This window comes from Eptatretus burgeri, chromosome 15 (genome assembly GCF_056783735.1).
Source record: "Eptatretus burgeri isolate ZD-2024b chromosome 15, Ebu_testis_v1, whole genome shotgun sequence".
Lineage (NCBI taxonomy): Eukaryota > Metazoa > Chordata > Myxini > Myxiniformes > Myxinidae > Eptatretus > Eptatretus burgeri.
In genome coordinates this window covers 37953401-37972166 of record NC_140975.1, presented here as the reverse complement: position 1 = coordinate 37972166, position 18766 = coordinate 37953401, and the positions used below count along the sequence as shown (strand labels likewise).

Genomic DNA, 18766 nt, shown 5'->3' with positions numbered 1-18766 from the left:
GAGAACAAAGAGCTCCACGAACCAAGAAGAAGAAGCTACCACTCGCAGCTCGAGCCGAGCGACCAGCTTAACTTCCTTCCAAGCAAAGCAGCTCGAAGCAAAAAGCTCTCCCGAGCCAAGCCGAAGCTCATGGAACCATCAAAGCAAAAAGCCTCCTCCCGAGCCAGGCCTCAGCCGAAGCTCACTGAGCCAGCCGAAGCAAAAAGCTTCCAAAGGCCTCAACCCCAACCCAAGCCAAACAGGACCCGAAGGTCTGCTGAACGGCTACTCTCAACTCTGCCCACGAACAAAAGAAAAGATCTCCTCTTATCCTTCTCTCGCCCTTCCCCCACTCCTGACGTGACTCATGACTCATGCCCTCGTGCTCCATCCCCCGCTCAGCCACGGGTGGGAGGGAGTTGTTGACATCATGAGTCACGAGACGGCAGGGTGGTTCTTCCTCTTCGCAGAAGAGGGGGAGGGATGTCTCCATTGTTCGTTACCGAACTATTAAATCGATCCGCAGCGCATCTAAATCGATTTCTGAACATTTAAACAATGAAAGGTGAGCTATCGAGGGAACAAGCACTTATCGACATAGCTGACTAAAGGAACCTGTATGTTGTGTGCAATCAAATTCCCAAATTCGTAACAATATTGTGACGTCCACGGGACTTGAACAGTCCCGCCAACGTAGAATGAGCCGAAACGATGGAGGCGGTTTATTTATTTATAACCCAAACATGGCGGTTCTAATCGCTCTACCGCAAACGGGACGGGGAAGGTGGCACGAGTCGCTTTTCACCGAGTTGATGATGTTTATTTGTTTTTATTATTAACCAGAAATAACAAGACTCGGCAAGAAGAGGGATCCGGGGCGATTCGACGGGATGGTGTGGGATCGGGCGTGGGGAAAACACAGACAATTCCAATGAATATACAGATCTCAAACCCTCGAAGGCGCCAAGTACGTACACACACACACACACACACACACACACACACACACACACACACACACACACACACACACACACACACACACACACACACACACACACACACACACACACACACACACACACACACACACACACACACACACACACACACACAAAACGTAGCTACTTCTGGTGGTCAGGCTGGACCGTGGTGTGGACGCAACTGTCACTGGATCAGCGTCGGACGAGCTGGCCTTGCTCTCGTCAGGGGGGGGGGGGGGCAGGAGAAACCGTGGTGCTGTCGACCTCCTGGTCCTGGCCCAAGTCTGCTCACAGCCGCCAGGGAACCAGTTCTGGCGCCAAATTGCGAGCAGGAGAGGGAGGCAGGTCTGCCCGCCGTTCGACCCCGTACTCCGAGTCAGCAGAACCCCAGAGCCAACCAAGGTGAGGCACGAGGCTCAGCAAGGCTCCAAGACACGATCGAATCAGCACAACAAGTACGCTTCCCGCGCAACAGCCTCCACACCAAAAAAAACACGATCTTTCGATGTTCTTCCTCTTCGACCCCGAACAGAACCTTTTTATCCTCCCGTCCTCGTCACTTCCAATCGAGCCGTTTTATTGGCCCACCGCCGTCGCCTTCCGCTAATCGTGATCACGGGGCGGAGCCATCCGCAGCCCTGTCCTGTGACGTCACGGCCAGCCTCCAGGGACTACTAAAAGGGGTTTACGCAGACACACTTACCCTATCCCGTGTCCCTATCTAATTACGTGACAATTATCATTTCCCCCTTGAAGAAATGAACATTTACTAGACAACTTATCACCACTGAATTGCTACTTATTACATCGAGATCCTGATACACTCGAACAGCATGGCATACCTAATTAAACATCCTAATTACCCTTTGAATGCATACCCCCCCTTCAAACGTAACAATATATACATACACATACATATACAGTATATACATTTATACATATACACCCTCTCACAGACATCACAATCACCCAGTGTAATATAATCACCCATTGTTACCCAGCTACCTGAAAGTCCTGCCAATATCAACATACCTCTCTATCCCCAATGCTTCTAAGTACCCATCCAATTACAAATTAAACCCATTAGAATCTACCATTTCTGCTGTTACCATCTTTCTAGGGAGACCATTCTAAGCGATAATTACTCTGAGTGAAACACCCCTGCTTTGTATGATAGTGTTATCCTCATTCTGGACTAAGCATATCACTTTATTTAAAGTAACCTTTCTATAAAATAGTTTGCAAACATTTGCTGTGTTTGTTTAAAAAAGACAAATTTGTAATCAATGGCTGCAGATATATATATATATATATATATATATATATATATATATATATATATATATATATATATATATATATATATATATATATATATATATATATATATATATATATATATATATATAAAGTCCAAAAACAGAAATGAAGAGCTTGATGACATGAGCCTACTCATCTTTGATCTGTCTAATCTGGGTTTGATTCCTGGAAGATAATAAACTGTCGGAGTGGTGCTTTGAATGCAGGCATTGCATCAACACAAAGTGCACCATCCCTCAGGTGGACGTTAGGCTCAGTGCCCCCATCTAATAGCATCATTTGTTGATGGACGGGAAAGATACTGGGATCTCAGAAAGAGCAAGTCACTGTGTGTCGACCTGGCCAAATTGCCTGACTAGCGCTGCTAATGCAAAGCAAATCTTCCAGTATAATCCTTGCTACAAGACCTTTTAAGACAGCACCGAACCCGCCTGAAAGCAGCCCAGTGAAGAGGGAGACACGGGCCACCATTGGTGGATAGCTGGTTTAAGAGTTTAACAAAATATCAATGGAATGTAACCAAATATGAATACTCAGTTTTTCAATGTTATGCCAAACGATGAGCAAATAATTATTTTATAAAATTTGTTTTAAAATAAATAGATAAATAAATAGATGAAAAGGTGATGGCTACGTCCTTTAGTTGTATGGCTACGACTCGTAATAATACACAGAGTTGGCCTATTTACGTTTGTCTATGGAAATCATACAATCGATTTGTCGTCTCCAAATGAACGTACACAAAGTGCAGGTTCCATCATCGAAACAAAGTAAATTCACACACGACAGCAAAAATAAACCTCTGCTGATAATGCACCAATGTCACGTGGTACATTACCTCAATGCAATTGCGTTTTTGTGTGTTAAAAGCAGAGTCCGAGGGACAAAACACCTATAATTTTTATTTTATTTTAATCTTCAGCTCAAAAGATTTTCCTAAAAGTAAAATGACCAAAGCAGTAGATTTTAAAGTACAGTTGCATTTAGATGTTAATTTTTTTTTTTAGATCTGGTAAACCTTCAACTTGCATTCTTTAAGCAAATGTATAATGGCCTGGGATGCAATTCAAACCAACCCGTTGGTTGTATCATTACTGAGGAGTGAGTATGTGCAACTGATGCATCCTCACCCCCTCTCCCAACCCTAACCCTATGCATTAGGGCAGGAACATGGCCAGTGTACCAACACACAACGGCCTACTCTAGTTAAATGTACCATGGGATTTTTTAACATCACCAGCAGCAACCAATGCTGGCAGATGGGTTAACATCCATCGGATAGAAAAACACTCATTGATGCCATAAAAAGCCGGATTTCCAAAAGCGACCAGCGCGTGAAGCACCAGATCAGAGTCTACACTCAGGTCAGGAATAAAATGAGATGGCTCAAAGGGAGAACGGTATCACCGACCTGTCATGTCATGACTGAACTTGGATTTTACAGATTATCAAATACTGTAGTAGGAAAGAATCACAAAACCAACTGCTTTCATTGGTACCATTACAAAAATTATATTTTGTCAATGGCAGGAACCATGAAAGTATTCAAACTGGACAACTGCATGCTTTGGATCATCCATTACGAGGACATTGTGAATCGGGTCATGCAGATGCACAATACCAAAAACAATGCAGAATCTCACCTCAAAGGCAAGTTGCTGTCCACGGAACACCCACATTCCAGATATGGTGCTGTCATTGTCCATGCCAAACAGGAGCATGCTCGCGAAGGCATTCTTTCGCAGCTTGTCCAGACGCTGGAACATCCCTGAACAGACGAGGCCAAAGATGAAAGCAAATGAGACTACCATAGGATAATTCTACACAACCTCCACCACAATATGTATGTATGTATGTATGTATGTAGGTCACTGAGGCTTGCAATAAGATATAAAATCCAAATCATATATCTTTTCAGACTTGCATACCTAGAAAAAGATTCAAGACCAACAGAAATAAAGGATTTTTTTAACTTGGTAACGATTTGAACAAGGACAGGGAAACATACTGTTGTGGTTACCAGATTCGCAAACCACCATTCAGGTCCCTTAGGTGAGGTATCTCGGTAAGTGCATGTGTAGTTAGGCCCAAACCCGTTGTCTAGTGGGAATACATGTCATTTATACGTGCTGCGACTCTTCAGGATAGCCGTTTTTCTTTTACTATCTTTATTTTGGACCAACCGCCATGATCACAACCACAACATCAACCACCGACCACAACCACCGCTTCACCACAACCGCCACGACCTTTACCGTCACAACTCGCCACCATCGCATCACCGTCATCTCGCGCCACTCATGGGCACCGATGCTGGACTCGTGTAGGGCGCACGTTGAACAGCGTGTACAAAATCACGGATTTTCTGCTTCAAAAACGGATCGAAAACGACACACGCCCACTTTTTGCCGTCCAATCGGTGAGCGAGGGGCGAATTGGCCCCGCCCCCAGGGCGATCGATATATGCAAATTTGTGGATCAAAAAGCCTTCACGCCCACTTTTTGTCGGGCCAATGGGGAGCGAGGTGAAAGGTCAAAGGGAGGGGGTCAAAGGCGAAGTTACGGGGGATAAAAGGACGGTGTTCGTCAGTCAAAGGAGTCGTAAAAGTCGGAGCGAAAGAGTCAGCAGAAGGAGTAGTAAAGGTCGGAACGAGGCGAAGGAGTCGGAAGAGAGAGTCAAGACTTCGCGGGCGGTGGAGCTGCTCGTCGTGTGCGTTGAAGTCGGAACGGAGGGGACGAGCTGTGGAGAGGCGGCGAGGGCGGACGAGGGGGTGCTCGCGTCGTGCAGGGAGCTGCACCCCTGGGAGGCCGGCAGCGCGACCTGGCCGAGGTGGAGACGCTCGTCGCGCACATAATAAAGATCCTCTATACCCCGAGCATCAGCAACCCCTCCTGTTTCCCCCCGCGCTGAGATAGTGCGACCAAGGGGGCCCCGTTCCCACCCCCTGCCAGGCACTGTCCACGAGGCCCGCGGGTTGCGGGGCCATCGCCGCTCCGCGTCTCATCACCAGACGGGTAGGCCCGACCAGGTCTCGGCCCCAGGCCTACCTCATTCTTGAGGGTATTTCTTTTCCTTGGTTTTGGGTATGTGTTGTCGGCGCCGTCTGTGAAGTAGAATTGTATAAGTGTTGCCGTGTGCTCGGTAGTCGGTAGTAGCTCTGCACTGTGTTTTCACTTTTATGTTTGCTTTTTGTGTAAATGGAATTGTGTTTTCTTTTTTGTGTGCATTTGGTGGAATTGTATTTGTGTGCTTTCCGTTCGTCGCGAATAAATGTGCTTTATTGTTGAACTGTTCTCCCGCTTCGCTTCGTCTTTTCCTCCATTGAATCCCCATCTTGCTTCACGTAAAGGGTTGGTAGTGGGCTGAATACGCCCGATAATTAATCGAACCGTCGAGGTCGACGATAACACCGCTCGGTTATTCTGATAGTACGGAACGGGTCGCTTAAGTGGCCCGTGTCCGAAGTCGACCTGCGGCGAGGTGCGATCGCCCGGTCTACCCTCCGCGTGGGTACTTAGGTAGTTCGAATATGGCGAGCAACCCTATCCCACGCGGGGGCTGATTGGCTCGATCGCGGTGAGACCGAAAGGTCCACCCGTGACTGGTTCCCGGCGTTAGTCCGAGAGGGTCACGACTGGATTGTCCGTCCGGTGGGCGACGTGCCGCGATTCGAGTTACGTGGCCGTCGCACGCCGGCGGGCGCGAAGACCGCAACACTGGTGTCAGGTCGTGCGATACAAATTCATCGCCCTCCTCGCGGCACTGGTATTGGAGAGCGGGACAACAGGCTCTCCTGTCTCCAGCGAAATTCACGGGAATCGGTCCAGGGGTGAGAGAAGCGACCCCGATTCCCTCCAAATTACGAGCGAGCAAATTAACCCTTCACGAGAAGCAAGATGGCGTCTCAAGGCGAGCGGGAGCCGGGGGTATTAGAAATGTATATGTGTAATAATGTAGAGTCCATGGCCCAGGATGGAATCCCCGAGCAGGAAATGTTGATTGTGCAGGAACACGGACTCGCCCAACTGAACCCAGGGCCCGAGGTGGGTGCGGCAGCGGCCGCGGTGTATGACACCTTCCCCCCCCCTCTCCACCAAGACCCTTCCCCAACCCCTGCCGAAACGGCTCACTTGAGTGCATCCGACATGGCCCAGCTATTCACCATGCTGGCACAAATGAATGCGGCAATGACAAATGAAATAAAAACGAAATGAAAGACATGAACAAACAAATAAACGAAAAGATGGATACATTCACAAACGAAATAAAACGCATGAAAACTAAAATGGAAACAAACATGAAGGAAGAAACGAGAAAGCTACGGGGTGAGACGCAGAACATGGGCCGATGCCTGCAGGCGGGCATGAAGGCCGTGAGCAGGGAACTTAAAATGGCGACTCCACGTGTCGGAACAAACGAGCTGGAAGGGGGTGCAACGGCTGACAGGCCCGCGGTGGAGGCGGGTAAGGAAAAAGTAATTCGGGAGACAAGAGACGAGGTGAAAGTAATTGCGAGGGAGAGAAAAGAACAATTAATACGGAAAGCAAGGATGAGGTACGCGGAGATCGTGAAAGAGCAAGGAGTGAAAAACAGGGAAGGACGGGAGCGACTTAAAGAGAAAGCAAGGTTGACCTACTTAAAGATAAGGGAAAGACGCCAGAAAGAAGCGGAGACTAATAGACAGGAGGGGACAACAGAAATTTATAAATGTATAGAGACACGGGAGACAGAAAAAATAGGGGAGAGACAACACGATGAAGACGGGGTAAGTGACGCACACACACACACGGAGGTAGTGGAGGACAATGAGGGTGAGCTCGCGGACCGTGCAGGGACCCAGTGCGAGCAGCTGGATGGCCTCCTCCAGGAACGAGGGGAGGGAGTATGCCCCCTTGAGGCGAGTCACGACCAGGTGAGTTCGGTCGTGCTTTGCGAGGTTGAGGGGACGAGTGCTGTGGACGGGTGCACGGAGAGCTTGGGGGGTATAGAGGCCCCGGAGACCCTTGTGGGGACTCGAATCCCCAGTGTGGTTGTCCCTGTGTGTGTGGTGCAAGGCGTGAGTGCGTCCCCGTGTGTGGAAGCGACCCCGTGTGTGAGTGGTGTGGTGGCGATGGTGCCGGAGTACGTGCTTCCCAGCACGCCGTGTGTGGATGAGGCACGGAGTGTGAGTGAGGAACCGCGGGTTAGTTCCCCCGCGTGTGTGGGTGAGGCACCGTGTGTGGAAGAGACCGCGTGTGTGAGTGTCGCCGTGTGTATGAGTGAGGTACCGCGGGTGAGTGCCCCCGCGTGTGCGAGTGAGGCACCGCGGGTGAGTGCCCCCGCACGCGTGAGTGAACGGCCGTGTGCAAGGTCGCTGTGTGCAAGGGAGACCGTGTGTGTGAGAGAGCGGTATGTGAGGGAGATGTCGGTTGGCATGCGGGAGCACGCAGCCGCATCTCCCGGTGTGAATGTGATGGTGTGGACTGTGTGCGTCGTAACACGCAGGTGTGCGTGGGTCGAATGGAGACGGAGACGGCGACAGAGGAGAGAAAGCCGGGTAGCGGCTGTAGTTGTTTCGAGGACCGTGCCGGGTTCACCCAGCAGTGAGCACGCGGTTCGTGCTGTGCAACGCACGAGACCGCCACGTGCTCGCTTGCGAGAGTGAAGTCCCGGTCCGGAAACGCACGCGGTGGATTTGCCGATCCCGCGGACGGACAAAGTTTAGGCAGGACTACGGATTTGGACCGGACGGGTTCTCCACGCGATCGTGTGTGTTAAGCTCCAACGGGCAAAGCACATGTGTTCGCGTGGGGAACCCCTCGAAACGTGGGGCTTGTGTTTTTTTTTTTTTTTGCGCACGGTGACGTCATGGCTGCACGTGTGGTTGGAATCCGGCAGGAGGGGTATCTCTGCCGGATGGTAGCGTCCAAGGAGGGACGAGGAACACGTGCAGCTGCATGACGTCACGGGCAGGTGCAAAGAGCGCGAGTTGCCGCGCAGGTGCTGCGCATGGGAAAAAAAAAAAAAAAAGAAAGCCAAGCCTCACTTTCGGGTGCAAAGGATTCCTGGGCAAGGGGTGAAAGACCCCCTTACCTGGGCACAGGATGGAAACTAGTTAGGGGGAAGGGTTAGCTTAGTTAGACCGGCTCCATGGGGCAGGGGTAAGTCCTCATGGGGCCCGTGGAATGGATTAGTTAGAGGGATTTAGATGAGCTTTAGGTGGGGAAATAAAAGTTATTTTAGGATTTGAGGACATGGACAGACTTGTGAATGCGTAGAGGGGACGTAGTTTAGCTACGTAGTGTTAAAAGGAACGTGCTATAGTTTAAGGGACGACGTGGGAGCACAAGTTAGTTAGGGGATGCAGATAGAAGGTTGGCAGAGTTCAGCGGTGTGTGTGTTGAAGAGTTGGTGAGTTATGAGGTGGAGGCATGTGCTTGGTGAGTGAGTGAGGCCAGCGGGTCTGTGTGTGTGGAGCGAATGGGGAATGCATGGTGCGATGAGTGATTGGGGGGAGGAGTGACTCCCGCCCAAGGGAACCCCGGGGTCAGAGTAAAGTGAGTTAGGGGGTTAGTTAAATTGAAAAATGGAGGTCGTTTTGTTGTTGGTGGGAAAGTAGGCTCGAGACCCATTTGGAGGGGTGCAGGAGCCCTGTTGACGGGCTTGGGAGCGTGGCTGCGAAAGGTGAGTATCGCTGAGAGGGTACCCCGGGCACCAGGCTAGTCGGCCGCGGTAGGCCATGGGCCCATGGGGGGCCGGGATAGAGGAGTGGGCACGGGTGCGCCTGCTTGGTGCGGGGGCCCGGGGCGCCATTAGCCGCGTGGGCAGTGTTGTGGGCACGGGTGACCCTCGGAAAGGGGCCCGGGAGGCCGGCCTGCCACGTGTGCGTTTCAGGGGAGGTGCCATGGGGGGCACTCCCCGGTGTTAGGGAGCTGGTAGGCTCGGAGGCAGTGTAGTGCCCGGGGGTGCCATAGCGGGAGAATCGGCAGAGGGTCGTGCCTGCCAAAGGGAGCCACGTGTCCCAGCCAGGAGACCGTGTGAGGGCACGGAGCGAAAATTGGGGGGCAAGGCCCGAAATTGTGAGGACACCAACACAGGCGACGGGAATCTGGGTTGTTAGAACCAATAGTTTAAGCGAGAGGCGCTTGTTGAAAGCCCCGGGGTAGTTTAACAGTTAAATGGTTAGGGTAGATTAGGAGATGTACCCCTCCGCACCATCCATCCCCTCGCTGTCGTTGTGGGCCGCTGGACCCACTTTGGTTATAGATCGCCGAACTCTGGGGAGGCCATTCTGAGGCTTGAGTTGGGCCTCGACACAGGACGCTAGCTCTCCCTTGTTCCCCTCCGGGAAGGGAACGTAGGGGTTGGGAGTAGGCTAGGTGACAGGATAAGTTAGCCGAACAAGGACGATAAAGGGGGTTAGGGGACGATTTATAGTGGGGAAGTAAAAATAAAAACAACAAAAAAAAAAAAAAATTAAGTTGGGGCTAAATTGGGGTTTGACAAATTAAGGGAGTGGGTATGTACAGTGACAGGCAAAGGCGATAGGTTGGGAGGGAGACAGGTAGGTAGGTCCGAGCCCGCCTTCCAAGTGGCCAGCACCACCGCACTCCCTCCACCAACCTCCATTGAACGGCAAAGGCTGGCCAACTTCATCGGCTGGCCGTGTTTTGCTTCAAGGCGGAGGCCGGCCAACTTCATCGGCAGCTGTGTGCTGCAAGGCCTGTGCCGGCCAGTTCATCTGCTGGCTGTTTTTCTTCGAGGCCTGTGCCGGCCAGTTCTTCTGCGGGCTGTGTTTGCCTGCAGCGGCCTTCTTCTGCGGGCTGTGTTTGCCTGCTGCCTTTGCCATGCCATGCCCACTGCCCCTGTTCACCAGCCCTGTTCAATTTTTGCTTTGCCCCCCCCTGTTCATTTCCATGTGCGCCAGGATCCGCAAGGCAACAGTTTGCAAGCTGCAAGAACTGCCCTGTTGGCAGCTACAACACGGGCCTGCAGTGGCGGCCCGTGCACCGTGTTTGTGTCCATGCATCCATTCGTTGTGTTCATTGCGTGTGCCACTTGAGCTGGCACGGAGACTGCGTTGTGCAGCCCAAGCACCGTTGTGGTTCACTGAGTTCAGTTCAAAAGGGAAGGCCTTGGACTGCGTGTGAGCAGCCAGCCACGTTCCCTGTCACCTGCATTGTTTTGAGTCAGAGACTGCATGTGGGCAGCCTGGCTCCCTGCTAACTGCTTTCTTTTGCAGAGTTCAATGATCCTGGGCCATGGTTTAGTGTAAAATTTGTAAGTTAAGGTTAAGATGTACTGTAAATATGAGTGCGCCCCCGGCATGTCTGTCTAGCGCCGGCAATTTTATTTAAGTCGTCCGTATGAGTGAGTTTGTTTAGATAGTTACGCAGCACTCAGGTTATTTATTTTGGGGACACGAATACCATGAATGTCGCACTCAGGGATCCGTAGGTAAAATGTACTAGGGGAAAACTACACATGATGGCACACGAAAATTTGACGACTCGGGACGAGTCTGTAAAAAGGGAAGGGGGTAGTGTTGTGGTTACCAGATTCGCAAACCACCATTCAGGTCCCTTAGGTGAGGTATCTCGGTAAGTGCATGTGTAGTTAGGCCCAAACCCGTTGTCTAGTGGGAATACATGTCATTTATACGTGCTGCGACTCTTCAGGATAGCCGTTTTTCTTTTACTATCTTTATTTTGGACCAACCGCCATGATCACAACCACAACATCAACCACCGACCACAACCACCGCTTCACCACAACCGCCACGACCTTTACCGTCACAACTCGCCACCATCGCATCACCGTCATCTCGCGCCACTCATGGGCACCGATGCTGGACTCGTGTAGGGCGCACGTTGAACAGCGTGTACAAAATCACGGATTTTCTGCTTCAAAAACGGATCGAAAACGACACACGCCCACTTTTTGCCGTCCAATCGGTGAGCGAGGGGCGAATTGGCCCCGCCCCCAGGGCGATCGATATATGCAAATTTGTGGATCAAAAAGCCTTCACGCCCACTTTTTGTCGGGCCAATGGGGAGCGAGGTGAAAGGTCAAAGGGAGGGGGTCAAAGGCGAAGTTACGGGGGGATAAAAGGACGGTGTTCGTCAGTCAAAGGAGTCGTAAAAGTCGGAGCGAAAGAGTCAGCAGAAGGAGTAGTAAAGGTCGGAACGAGGCGAAGGAGTCGGAAGAGAGAGTCAAGACTTCGCGGGCGGTGGAGCTGCTCGTCGTGTGCGTTGAAGTCGGAACGGAGGGGACGAGCTGTGGAGAGGCGGCGAGGGCGGACGAGGGGGTGCTCGCGTCGTGCAGGGAGCTGCACCCCTGGGAGGCCGGCAGCGCGACCTGGCCGAGGTGGAGACGCTCGTCGCGCACATAATAAAGATCCTCTATACCCCGAGCATCAGCAACCCCCTCCTGTTTCCCCCCGCGCTGAGATAGTGCGACCAAGGGGGCCCCGTTCCCACCCCCTGCCAGGCACTGTCCACGAGGCCCGCGGGTTGCGGGGCCATCGCCGCTCCGCGTCTCATCACCAGACGGGTAGGCCCGACCAGGTCTCGGCCCCAGGCCTACCTCATTCTTGAGGGTATTTCTTTTCCTTGGTTTTGGGTATGTGTTGTCGGCGCCGTCTGTGAAGTAGAATTGTATAAGTGTTGCCGTGTGCTCGGTAGTCGGTAGTAGCTCTGCACTGTGTTTTCACTTTTATGTTTGCTTTTTGTGTAAATGGAATTGTGTTTTCTTTTTTGTGTGCATTTGGTGGAATTGTATTTGTGTGCTTTCCGTTCGTCGCGAATAAATGTGCTTTATTGTTGAACTGTTCTCCCGCTTCGCTTCGTCTTTTCCTCCATTGAATCCCCATCTTGCTTCACGTAAAGGGTTGGTAGTGGGCTGAATACGCCCGATAATTAATCGAACCGTCGAGGTCGACGATAACACCGCTCGGTTATTCTGATAGTACGGAACGGGTCGCTTAAGTGGCCCGTGTCCGAAGTCGACCTGCGGCGAGGTGCGATCGCCCGGTCTACCCTCCGCGTGGGTACTTAGGTAGTTCGAATATGGCGAGCAACCCTATCCCACGCGGGGGCTGATTGGCTCGATCGCGGTGAGACCGAAAGGTCCACCCGTGACTGGTTCCCGGCGTTAGTCCGAGAGGGTCACGACTGGATTGTCCGTCCGGTGGGCGACGTGCCGCGATTCGAGTTACGTGGCCGTCGCACGCCGGCGGGCGCGAAGACCGCAACAATACTTTGCTGACACAAAGGAAATGCAATGAAAGTATTCCATAGATGCACATGAAAGTATATACACAAAAGATCCAAGACCACAACAGTAATAGGAAGCAAGTTTGCACACATTATCCAATAACCCACACCTTGCTTTCATTTCTATTTTTTTTCTTATATTATCCACTACTCCCACCCCAAAGTTGAATATTTCAGCTCACCTTCAGTCCTTTGTTCCTCTTTTATCTCATCTATCGAAATCTTCTGCGTGTCCTCTCGAGTTCCTTTCCTTCCAGTACTTCAAGACAGCTAATCCTTGCTAACGCATGACGTCTTCCAATTCCCAATGTCAATATTTATTTTATATTTGTTTAACTCGTGTCAATTCTGCTCCCCACATTCTTCCACTTACTTGTGCCCTTTTATCCACCTTGTGCGTTACCCTCTGACCTGCGTACAGAATTTATTTTTTTTTGTGTGTAGATCACACATTGTATATTTATGATGCCCTATCATCCAGTGAACCTATCATCCATCTCTTCTACAAACCTTAACCTTAAAAAAATATAATGAGAATTAAAATATTATCCAACTTTACTCGAGTATAGCAATCAACTGGAGAATTCATAGAATACCTTACCCCGTACTGTCTTGAGAAACAAAGACGTGGGTGGGGACTACATGCGGCAAATTTGATTGGTCGTGATGATGTAAAATACCGTAATATGTTGTCCAAGTATTGCTAAATGGAAGGGTTTTGAACGTGTGTTCTACAGTGTTCAAATATATATAATTAAATTGAAATAAAATAAAGATCTTAAAGGTTGTAGAAAAAAAAAACAAATTTTGGAAGTTTACCGCCATTGATGCAACGTTTTCTACACAATCTAATTTGACACATTACATTCGTTATTTGTGCCTGTTGTTTGTGTCCTTTATGATGCCCTTAAAAACAGTAAGTTTCCTGTTTGGAGTGATTTTAAATTTTGTTTGACTGTCAGACAGGCCGACAGTAATAATTAAAAAAAAGTATCTCCCTCCTTTGTGTGATCGGGACATATTCAAAGCCAATATTCTGTTAAACTGCAGGTTCCTTTTCTGATTAGTGTTCAAAATATGCCATTCAGTTGAAACAAAGTTGTTTCTCGATCATAAAAAGATGTTCGTTGACAGAAAGACAGACAGTAGTGAACCAATTGCTTAACCCCATGTTTTGCTTCGTATGTGGGGTAATGAGATGTAAGAATGGATTTGAAGGGAAAAACCGACATCTGTGTGGTGACCCAGAAACGAGCAGTTGAAACGGAAATATGAGACGATGCCATGGAGGTGAGAACGTCTCACGAGCATTTTCAAGCTCGAAACATGAAACGCGCAAACAACCTGTTGTGAGAGGGCACCGGTGCCTAATCATGTCAAATGAACACAAAACTAGGTAAAGGCATTTTTTGTTGGCACAGACACACACTGTGCTCTTTTGATTGAACCACAAGCTGCAAAGAGCCAAGGCAATCACCAAACCCTGGAATATTTTCTGCTCAGGGAAAACATGTTTTGGTTTGGCAGGTAATGTTATTACAAACCACGAAAGAGCCAGTTTGATCTCACCTCCAAGGCGTCTGTATCAAATCTCATACAGGATTACGTATCACCAAAACAGCGACTTCACACCGTAATTGGCCCAGAGAAGGCAAAAACAATACATCTCGAAGAGCTTCCAATAGTTTACAATGTCAGACATTCATTACTTCTTTACAAGAAGTCAGTACAAAATAATCAATGAACATCACAAGTTTACAACTTTTCCTAAAGCTCTCAGAGCTATGCCCAAAATGCTGCTCACTCGCTGTTAGCAAAGGCGCAAAGCCAGCTTTCCACAAGCAAAGCAACAGAACTGCCCACGGATTCCATTTGCCCAGCACCAGGGAGGTGCAAATACAAGAGACTTTACCGGCTGGCCATTCTCAATTTGGAACATAGCCCACATGTAAACTTTTGCTGACCACCAATATATCAGGCATAGTTGAAGTAAAAATTGCTCTTTTAGATCCTCACAACAGAGCAGTTGGAAGCCAATCACATATGAGGGGAGGTGGGGGGGAGACAAAAAATCACAGCAATTTGCAAGAAAATGCAAGTCTCACCCCCCCTCCCTCCCCCCTCCCTCCCCCCTGTAAAATCAAAAAGAAGATACCGAATCAATGTTTACCTGTTTTTGTCTAAGAAGGCTGTGGTAAGGTATTTTGGTACCACATTTTATCTGGATTGGTCGAAATATAAAAGCTCAGAAGACTAGAGCACTCAATGCCGAGTCTGAAAGTGACCTTTGACCACCTGTGGAATCTGGAGAAAAGCATTACACTCATGTCTATCAACTTCAATCTGCAGAAGCTCTGCTAAGGTACAATTCTGCCAATTCTGGTTTTGAGTTGTAGGAATACAGAAGTATGGCAAGACAACCTTTAATGTCACGATTGATTGAGCTTTGTGTAATCCCCTCCTAAAAAATACCCCCGAGCGGGAGTGCCGGTTATCTCTGCCAGAGGTCGAAAGTAATTGTGCCAGACTGGAATAGGGGCAGTTCATAAAGTATGTACACTCTACTTCCGGGTTTCAAAACCACCCACCCACCCACCTCATACATCGCTAATCGCTTGCAAAGCCAGCAGTTCCTTATGAACCGATGTTTGTAAGCCATGACAATGCAGTCCCTAGCGGTGTAATTTACCTTTTTCATTTAATATCACAACACGTCATTTATGAAAATAAAAGTACAAATTGACATTCAAGACAATGTTAATGTCATAAATGAAAGTAAGTGTGCATATAAACTTGTGTTCCATCGTTTTAGTTTAATCTGTCAAAAGCTTCAAATGTAATATTTGTCTCGGAGAATTCAGGTTCTTAATTTAATACTTTTTTTTGTACGTACTTTATGAACGGGCCATACGGGGAATCAGAGCGCAATTTGAAGGGCTATAAAATCGGAATCAGAGCAAATTTCGAAAAAAATTGCTCGTGTTGTTCTCGATAATAGTCCATAGTATCTGAATCACTAATAACATTTGATCTCTCTTGATAAATGAGGGAGGAGATACGATTTGAAATCGATGATTTCCGCAACTTTGACAGCCTCGTGACGTTGACCTCGACCTTGGAAGTTATATCGTTGTGCATGTCTCATCGACCTCTATCCATTCCACTATTGGTTATTTGTCTCCACTCGGTTTGATTGTGGATGGATGGACGGATGTTTGGACGGGCAGACAGACTTCTAGACTGTTATTATTAGGTTATCTCTCCGGAGATGATAGAGATGACCTAAAAACGAAGAAAAGAAAAAAAGGGCAATCTTTTGATTTTTTTTTTTTAAGCTTCTCAATATGCACTGTTTGAAAGAGCCTGTGTGTCAGTGTCCATCTCTTCAAGACTCAAATACAAGGGAATGCCAAGACAAAATGAGCAATTTTTACTTCAGTAAACCCTCAAATATTATGGGGGTTACGTTCCTGGAAAACGTCACGATAGTTAAAACCAAGGGCCAATAGGAAAGGGGAGGGGGGTGGGGTTCGGTTCCTGGGCTTCGAGTAAATAGAGAGAAGAAACATAGGAGACTCCCTTTCGGAGGGGAGACATCATAAAGCATCTCGTAATCAAGAATCACAGACCTGACATAAGATTGCAGCTCATGAAGACGAGTCCAAGTTCATCTGCATATTTGTATTCACAATGCCAGATAGACCAGCCTTCCTTGTCGAAGTTATCCCAGAAGAAAGGTAGAGCCACCGTCAATGTATCCTCGTTGGAATATTTACGCTTGAACTCATCCAACACGAACGGGCTGGAAAAACACAAAATTTGTCAAACACAGCATACAACTTTCCACAAACATGCCAAAACACCTCCTTCAAATTCCCTGCTTTCCTTTCTGAAAGTCCCTGTAATGTCCTTCTTGTTTACCCTGTGTACCCCACCCCATCCCTCACTCTTCCACAGATCTCCTAATGTCTCTGTTCCCCACCGTTTTGTCCTTACCTCTAGTCTCCTGCTCCCCTTGTTGTAAGTTCTATGTGTTAGCTCTTATACGAGCCTCGATATTGTATACAAAAATATATTTATTGAAAAAGAAAAGAAAAAAAAAGAAGTGGTCGGCATATGAACAGGAGTCAAAAAAAGGAATCAGGTCTCATGACATGTTACAATCTTCTTAAGTAAATCTTCCTATTTCTGGTAGAGTTCGAGGAGTTCTGTTGCAATGGTAACACAAATGGCCTTTAATTTAAAAGTGAACTCCTTTCCTAACCACCTTGCACAAACTATGGAAGAGTGAAGTGACAAGAGGGCAAAATGGCAAAGAATGGACCGTGGAAACACAAAAATCAAAAAAGAATGAACAAAGAATAGGGGAGAGAAGAGAGAGAAAGAAAAAAAAAAAAAATAAAAAATAAAAAAAAAAAAAGAGTGAGAGAGAGAGAGAGACCAGTCACCCAAATAAAGATAGTTGGGTTCATTTAGAGAAGGTTAATGGGGTGGAAAAGATTTCTGGTGTGTATGGGAGATGATGTGAGATGGGGGTGTAATGCCTTGCTTGAAGCCCTTGAAAGCAAGAGTGGAATTGAATAGCCTCAGTAAAGCAGTTCCAAAAACGGAAGAAAATAATAATAATAATAATAATAATAATAATAATAATAATAATAATACACCCGAGCAGGTTTGACGGTCAGCTCGAATACAAAACTTCATGCAACCGAGTGTTAATCAACCTTGGCGACTACGGAAAGTGAAAACAGAATGCAAATTGAATTTAAAATAAACGCATGAGGCCGCTCGAAGCAAAAATCTCCATATTCTAGGAATCATTCCCAGCATCATTATACAATTTTCAAACCCGCGTTTATGGCCGTGAAATAAATACTCTAAGTGTGTGCATTTAATGGCTGTATCCAGGACAGAGCTGGACCCCAACTAAAAAGGACTCTGGGGCTACAGAGAAGCTCAATCACTCGCTGCCTGCACGTCTGCGTGGCATCACGTGACCAGCCAGCTCGGCGTCGGATGAAATGCCCTAAAAATCTTAAAACATCCGTTTTTCACCGGGATTCTTTCACATACTTGTAGAGCACATCCCCAAACCATCTAAAATATAAACAGTCATCTCACAGACACTACGAATAGGCAGTCCCTCAGGAGGACAAGTTACGAGGTAAAGCAGTGAACGGAAAGCATGTGGTGTCCCTTCCAGAGTCTCACGGTTATTTGAATTCAATATATTGTTACGGCTGTGGAAATTTGCAATACACCAGAAAGGTCCTCAGGTTAGATATATCGATAAGTTCATGTGTAGTAAGTCCACACGTGTTGTTTAGAGGGAATATGTGTGATTCATCTGGGCTGCGACGCTTTGAGTTAGCCATTTTTCTGTTCTATCGTTATTTTGGATCAAACCTACAACAGCACCACCTTCGCCACTTCCCGCACTCCGAACGCTGTTCTCCACGGACCACGCTACAACCCTTTTCGCGTTGGAAAGGGTCCGAGAACTCGGGCGTACGGCGCGTGGAGAAGAAAACCAACAACGCCTGTGGGGTTTTCCCACCTAATTTCCCCGCCTGAATCCCCCCCCACCACGCTTGGTGTGAAGGGGAGGGTGGGGAAGCTCGCTCCCGATTGGTGGATGCACGGCATGAGGCGGTCGGAGTGGGGGCACGCCCCCCTTCGAGAGCTTTCTGGAAACGCCTGGAAGAAAGGTGGAGCCGAGAACGGGGCGGAGCAAAAGGGCGGAGCCCCGCTCCATAAAGGGCGGACGCGCGTAGGGTGCTTGCTCCTTTTTCTTCTTCTTCTCCTTCCATGTGGATCTCACTCCCTCTTCTCTCGTCCTGGTCCTGGCTCAGAGTTTCTTCTTCCTCGCTGGCTCTTCCTCTTCCTCTGCGCTCGTCTGCTCTGGCAGCTGTGTCTTGGCTCGTTCTGGTCATGTGTTCGCGGTTTGGCGGGCGGCCTGTCCACGGAGGCACGGACGGGAGATGCGGCAGCGCCAGTGGTGTGGCAGACCTGCGCGTTTGAGCGAGGAGTGCCGGAGAGAGCTCGCAGACCGTGAGAGGAGTCGGGGCCAGGCGCGACCACGCCGACGGTCGTGGGAGGAGGACTCGACGGCTCAAAAGGGAAGTGACCATTTTCTTTTCGGGGTTTTGTATGTGTGTTTGTGGCGCCAGTCTCCATAAGTAAAACAGTTTAAGTGCTCGTAAAGAATAACTAAGTCGGTTGTAGTGCTT

General features: G+C 48.6%; 1 protein-coding gene across 1 annotated transcript in view; it reads right to left on the bottom strand.

Annotated features, from left to right (window-relative positions):
• Nucleotides 1–18766, bottom strand: part of EEF1G (eukaryotic translation elongation factor 1 gamma) — a 53713-nt gene that overhangs the window by 16725 nt on the left and 18222 nt on the right. The window contains exons 8-9 of the mRNA XM_085857771.1: nucleotides 16166–16338; nucleotides 3926–4050 (exon numbers count right to left, since the gene is read on the bottom strand). Of these exons, the coding sequence (XP_085713897.1) occupies nucleotides 3926–4050; nucleotides 16166–16338 (298 nt within the window). The remainder of the gene's footprint in view (nucleotides 1–3925; nucleotides 4051–16165; nucleotides 16339–18766) is intronic.